Below are 6,467 nucleotides of genomic sequence, written 5' to 3' on the forward strand. Positions count from 1 at the left end.
TTCCACATGGAAGACAATCAAAATTTTAGTTCAAAAGTAACCCTACGAGCACAGTGGCGCGGAGATAAGTCACTAAGGATAAATATAGGCGAGTAAGAGCATCAAAAATTCCGTCGGATATACGATGTAATAAGCTCGTAGATTTACAAGAGTCAGAGGGTCATCCCTAAGTACTACAATGAAAGCCTAGCATAGGAAATAAGCAAGAATGCATTCAACCTAAACATAGTAACCCGAAGAAAAAAATGATCTTGTAATAACAGTCTCACTACAACATTGTATAAGCTCCGACAGTCTCACCTTCACGTGGCTAATAAATTGTCTCCCTTTCTTCCTGCACAATGCAGGAAATATGATCCGACTTTTAACATTTTCCGCAAGTATTAGGTTGTAAGGATTGGAGTAATAGGTGTTTATTCTAATTCACTTGCTGGACCTTTTTTGCAAGAACAAAATGTGTAGAAATACAATTGGTTCATGACACTTGAGGCAATAATCGACATGAATAGCTACGCATCCTATATTTATATGTACAAATGTATGCTTAATCTCAAATCGCAGCGTTTAGCTTTCCTCAGAAAAGCCACAAGTTTGGAGAAGGCTTCTCTAAATTAGGATATTTGTTTTCTTATTGTATTTGTCAAAAACGTGATGTTTACATGACTCTTTTACACGTTAAGAGTGGGTTTTGGCTGCATCCGAAGATACTTACCGAGGCTCTCAACGCTACAACGTTGCTGCATTCTTCTGTGTCTACTTGTGTGACTGTGATAGTGAAATCTAGTCTGATTGCAAACAAACGGCAAAAAAAGAAATATTATTCATGTGCACAAGTGTGAGCAATTTTGTCTGGTAATTGGATTTCAAGGCAAAGGAAGCAAAAGATATGTCATGCCTTACCTATTATTTGACACGTTTCCAGTCACTGATAACACATGCCCTGCTTTTTCTAAACACCGCTTCACTACAAATGGTGGCGAAAAAAGGAAATCCACCACACACTCACAACGTCTCTATTATGTCAAAAGGTTATCCTTCTATGTGAATAAAGTTTGCTTAGTGCTTCTCACAAAGGAGTCCAATAAATTTTTTGAAAAAGGTAGATTTTTAGCTGCTCTAAAAATAAGTAGTCGATAAAATATATGATTTTTGTATATATGTGTATTACATATGTATAATATACATATTTTATATGCTTTTTGGCGAGCGAATGCACTTAGTTTCGATCAATCAGCCAATTTTTGAATTTTGCACATACTTTTTTTTGGGGGAGGGGGGCGGCCAGTGACCAGTACCTACTTTGGGACCCGAGTAATCCACATTTTACTGAAAAGTCTCACTTTAGGAGTAAATCGCTTCCTATCAAAGACTCTATACTTAACACGAACCGAAGACCGGCCAAAGGAGTCCAATGGGTAAGAGGTCATGACTCATAATTCATAGCCTAGTATCACAAATAGGCCATTGCTACCTAACTGAGCTTGTCATGTTCACTTGTTAATTATGCAAAGGAAAAAAAAAAAAACCTACCTAGTGCCTGCAAAATTCTTCAATCTGCAAATATAAGCCGAATTTAATCCCTAAATTTTCATAGATATCTGAGGCAGGCTTTGTTTTAGAAATCAAACTTTTGGACTGTTGTTCCATCAAAGCCCCAACCAACTACCTCATCTCCACTACACAAAGTAGTTAATAAAAGTTGGTGTTTGGTAGAATATAGTTATCTAATACTCATCAAATCATACTTGGTTGTAAAGGAGCCGTGTGAATAACCTGTAAAATATTTTATTTGTACACTGACAGAAGCAAGACTGATCCAATCAACTCCAAATAGATACAGACACAGAGCCAAACAAGCTTCAATTATAATATACTTACCGTCCACACTGTCACTATCCAATAAAAGAAAACACAGGGAGGTTGAAATCAAGAAAGCAATGGAGTTTTGAATTATAAACAAAAATTACCAACAAATAACCTGCACCTATGTAAAGATTGATTGCAGCATTAGAGCCCTATTGCTTAGAAAGCTTATCAATCTGAATATAGCTAGAGACTACATCTGAAATGACATATAGATTAGTAAACAAGTGGAATTTCCTGTACAGGATAGTGTTTTCAAGCATGTCGCTCTATCACATAATTACAATCATGGAAACTATGGCTCAAGAAGGAAACCTTCACTAGCTGTATAAACTGCAAAACACCAATTTATGTTACAAAGAGCAAGTTCATAAGCTATACTTTCTACGACCTTATAATTTTCCAAGTTATTGAGTACTAAACAGTCACCTGGCAGCTATCTAAGGGCCCGGACTGCCAATTTTCAGTATCTATCCAGCGTTTCCAAATACAGAGAATCGATCTCACACAAGCCTTTGGTCCGAGAGGAAAAGGGATACGGGAAGAGACAAAGATAAAATTCTATCATTTTGAAGTTATTTTGGAGACACAACTAGGAACAGACAGATCAGCTGGAGTGCATACCAGCGCCCTTTGCTGTAAATGTCTCAAACTCTGTTCCATGCTAACTTGTACCATCTCAGCGAGCATCTCCTTTGCTTTTCCTGATTGCTCTTCGCAATCTATCTGAGATATAAGATTGGAGACAATGTTCTCCAATGTGTCAGGCTCAAGCTCAGACCTCGGGTAAGGAGCATCCCTCAGCAACCTCAAAAGTGTTTGTGCTTTTGTCCGGGACTTGGCTGTTCCTTGAACAGTCAGCTCAAGGAGCCCAGGGATTACACCTTCTCTGAGAATTGGTTCTCGGTATTTAGAGCGATCACTCTGACACATTGTCAGGAGAGCTCCTACAGCATGTTCTCGGCTTTGAGGAGATCCACTTTCAAGCACTTCCACCACTGCAAGCACTCCCCCATCTTCAGATATCAATGCATTCCTACCCTCTTCATAACACACCAAAGATTCTATCAGAGCGGTGCACCTTTCAGTAGTTTTTGAAGACTTTTTACAGGATTTAAGCAGAGAAACTGTAGAAGGAATTGGTTGTGCCCGCAGAACTAAGAGTAGATTATCTTGATAAGTTGACAGATTGGAAAGAGCCATCACAGCATCAGCCTTAGCTTGCGAACTGCCGTGCCTAATGATTTCCACAAGTAGAGGGAAAACACCAGAAGCACTGATAATGGGTTTCGTGGCAGGAGAAGCAGATAATGTGAGCAACGAAGCAGTAGCATGATCCTGGAGAGTTGCATTCTCTGATTGAAGAAAGCCAATGATGGGTTCAAGAGCACCAGCATTTATGATACTTATCTTGTTTCTGGAGGTCAAAATGAAATAAAATAGTCAAATAACAAAGTTTGAAGCTCCAATGCTTAATATTTGAAAACTACAATACTAGTTTAAGTTGGCAGAATTCAGTTTTCAATGTTTTGTTAGCTTAGAACACAGAGAGAGTAAATATACTTCCCTATCTGATGAAAACCAAGAAGTCATATATATCCAAGGCAACAAATCTGCCTCTCCTTTCATTAGGTTCGTGGTTTCTCTAGAATTGACTTCTTCTTTAAAATAAAAATGTAGTTTTTTCTTATTCCTGATTGAAATGATACAATAAATGTATTTGAGCCAAAATATTAGAAAGAGCTATCTGCATTTACTTGGAAGTACACAAGCAGTGGCGGAGCCAGGATCTCCACGAAGGGGGTTCAAAAATTTTTTTTGTGGCTAGTGGGAATTGAACCTGTGACCTTATGAAGGTTTTGAACCCCCTTGACCACTAAACTACACTTTAGGGTTGTGTCAAGGGTGTTCAAAACTTAATATATACAGATAAAAACCAGATTTTGTCTTATATATACAGTGTAATTTTTCGGCGAAGGGGGTTCGGGTGAACCCCCTTGCGCCCCCCTAAATCCGCCCCTGTACACAAGTTCTTACTCCATTTCATTGTCGAATATACAAAATTATCCTCATGGCCAAATAACAACAGTATCGATCAACGTACAATTGGATCTAAATCATTTAGCACTTTGGAACAATGAACAGATAAGATTAGAAGCATTAAAAAGTGCAGAGCAACACCATACTCTTAACGTAGTTTACAGTATACCAAAGCACTAATCACATAAGGGTCGTTTGACTTTAAAATGAAATCTTGATATTCCCCATACAGAATTATTTAAAAAAAGCAATTCCTTTGAGTGATCTGCAAATCTATATTCTTATAAATACATTATTGCTATTAAAATATCAGCAACCATAGTACAAATAGAATATAAAAATTAAGAGCAGAATTTCTTTATCAGAGCAAGGAATCCAATCCATGTGATAGCTTCACAAACAAGATAAAAGAAAGGCAAAAGGGAGACAAGCAGATGGGTCAAAGAATTAAAAAGAAGAAAATAAAAGAAAGCATGTGGATAAAAGAACAGCCCCACCTTCAAATCTAAGCAATCTGACTTAAAGCATCCGATGCCAAGGGATGCGATCGAAAAGCATTTTGAGTAATTATGCCTCTAACTTTTAAGTATTAACATTAATATATCTAAAGCATTTTGAGTAATTATGCCTCTAACTTTTAAGTATTAACATTAATATATCTTCAAATAGAGGCAATAAGAGTATTATAATCTTAGTGAACTAACCAAAAGTCTGAAACTACTGCAGTTACTCTCTTCAATTTATCCAAGCAAATGGAGGCCAATTCTTATCCTAGTACCTTTTGATGCTTCAAGAATTGGACCCAGAATTAAACTGAATCACAAGTTCAGTTTGATCGCTTATTCCAAAAAGAAGAAAAAGATAATCTGAAGGAAACACCACAAGAAAACTAGCATTTAGAAATTAAAGTATCAATCTTTACCACTAAAAGTTGAATTCTTTAAATTACAATACCCACCAATTTCAAGGTCACATATTTCCACAACTTGAAATAAAAAATTAAGACCATCTTTCTGCTGTCACTTACTTTTCCCAGCAACCAAATAAAGCAGGGAAAAGACAACAGTAAACATAAAGAAAAATAAAGATGAAAAAGGCATATACAAGAAGAAAGGTATCAACTTCCCTCACTAATACACTGATTCCGAGGAAAAAGATGTACAAGTAGAAACGAAAAGTAAGAAAGTGATGGAAAACTGAAAATTCCAAATAATAATTTCAATCAAAACCAGCACGAAAATTCACAAACCAATATTGAATTGAAATCGGAATTTAGCAATAATCAAATCCAAACACAAAAATTAAACGTACCCTTCGTCTTTAACAGCTAGATTAAGGAGGGCAAGAAGAGCAGCTTCGTTTGACTCAAAAGATTCAGAACGGAGCATATCGACGAGGGGTTTAACGGCGTTAGAGAAATGTCGGCGGTAACGTTGAGAAGTCTTGGTTAGACGGCGGATCTCCTTAGCCGCCTGGACTTTCAAAGTGAGGTCATCGGAATGAATGAGAAAAAGGGTTTGTTGAACTGCCGAAGACGACGTCGTTCGCCGAATATCACCATCAAACATACCGTCGGTGGCACCAGTACTATTCAGCTGCACAGAATTCTCGCCCTCCGAACCCATATTACTGGGTGCTAAATTATTGGGAAAAATAGACTACGAATACAGAAGAGTGAGAGAGAAAATAAATATCTGAGCTACTTAAAGCTCAGAAGGGAGAGTATAGAAAGAGGTTAAAAGGAAAGGGACAAGTATATTTAAGTAATACTAGAAGTAAGGTAGTTTGCTGTAAAAACGTAAGGTTGAGAGGAGAGGAAGTAAAGGGAGGGGTGCGGTGGAGTTAAGCAACAGTTATAAGAACCCACCACCTTTGGCCCGACTTGTGGGGACAGCAGACGGATTTCGCTTTCTTTTCAACGGCTTTTGGTAGTTGTTTGGTCTTTGGTAATAGTATTCTTCTTTTTTACCAACAAGTGTTAGATATTAATTTTATAAAATTGTAATTTAATACATCATATAATCATATTATTTTAACAAATATTTGTTATATTTTATTATTTAATATAGTGTGCAGAAATATAACAAAATCTATACAAACTCAAAGGATACACATCATATAGTAACAAAAATAAATTGTTTGTTCCTTATTTATTCTTATTATCAAATTAGCAAGTAGTTAATACTATATATTTACTAATGTGACTTTTTATTAACTTGTCAATTGGCTTAATATTTTGATACTACTTCTCTTTTAATATAACATAGATATATATTTTCTCACTCTTGAAATAAAATTATTTTTTTTAACTTAATGTTATACTGTACAAAATTCTTCAATTATCTAAATTTATTGATAAATTTTTTAAATGTTATTTATTTATCCTTTATTTTTTAATCAATTCAAAATATCATAAAATGTTCTTTATTCCCGTATTTTCATACATTCTTTTCTACTGTAATATCTGATGTGTTTTATCATTTTGTAGTTTACTTAAAATTAAATAATGTAATATTTTTTTTTACTAAATTATAATTTTGAATTCATCAAAATTATAAAGATAT

At 35.6% G+C, this 6,467-nt stretch overlaps 1 protein-coding gene across 1 annotated transcript; it reads right to left on the minus strand.

The window, feature by feature from the left end:
* Positions 1-2,057: 2,057 nt before the first annotated feature.
* Positions 2,058-5,731, minus strand: LOC109220672 (U-box domain-containing protein 2-like). The gene is made up of 2 exons (XM_019385132.1): positions 5,215-5,731; positions 2,058-3,280 (listed from the first exon to the last, which is right to left on the minus strand). Exons 1-2 carry the CDS (start codon positions 5,526-5,528, stop codon positions 2,428-2,430), a joined length of 1,167 nt encoding a protein of 388 aa, XP_019240677.1. The 5' UTR covers positions 5,529-5,731; the 3' UTR covers positions 2,058-2,427.
* Positions 5,732-6,467: the final 736 nt, after the last annotated feature.

Source organism: Nicotiana attenuata, unplaced genomic scaffold (genome assembly GCF_001879085.1).
Source record: "Nicotiana attenuata strain UT unplaced genomic scaffold, NIATTr2, whole genome shotgun sequence".
Lineage (NCBI taxonomy): Eukaryota > Viridiplantae > Streptophyta > Magnoliopsida > Solanales > Solanaceae > Nicotiana > Nicotiana attenuata.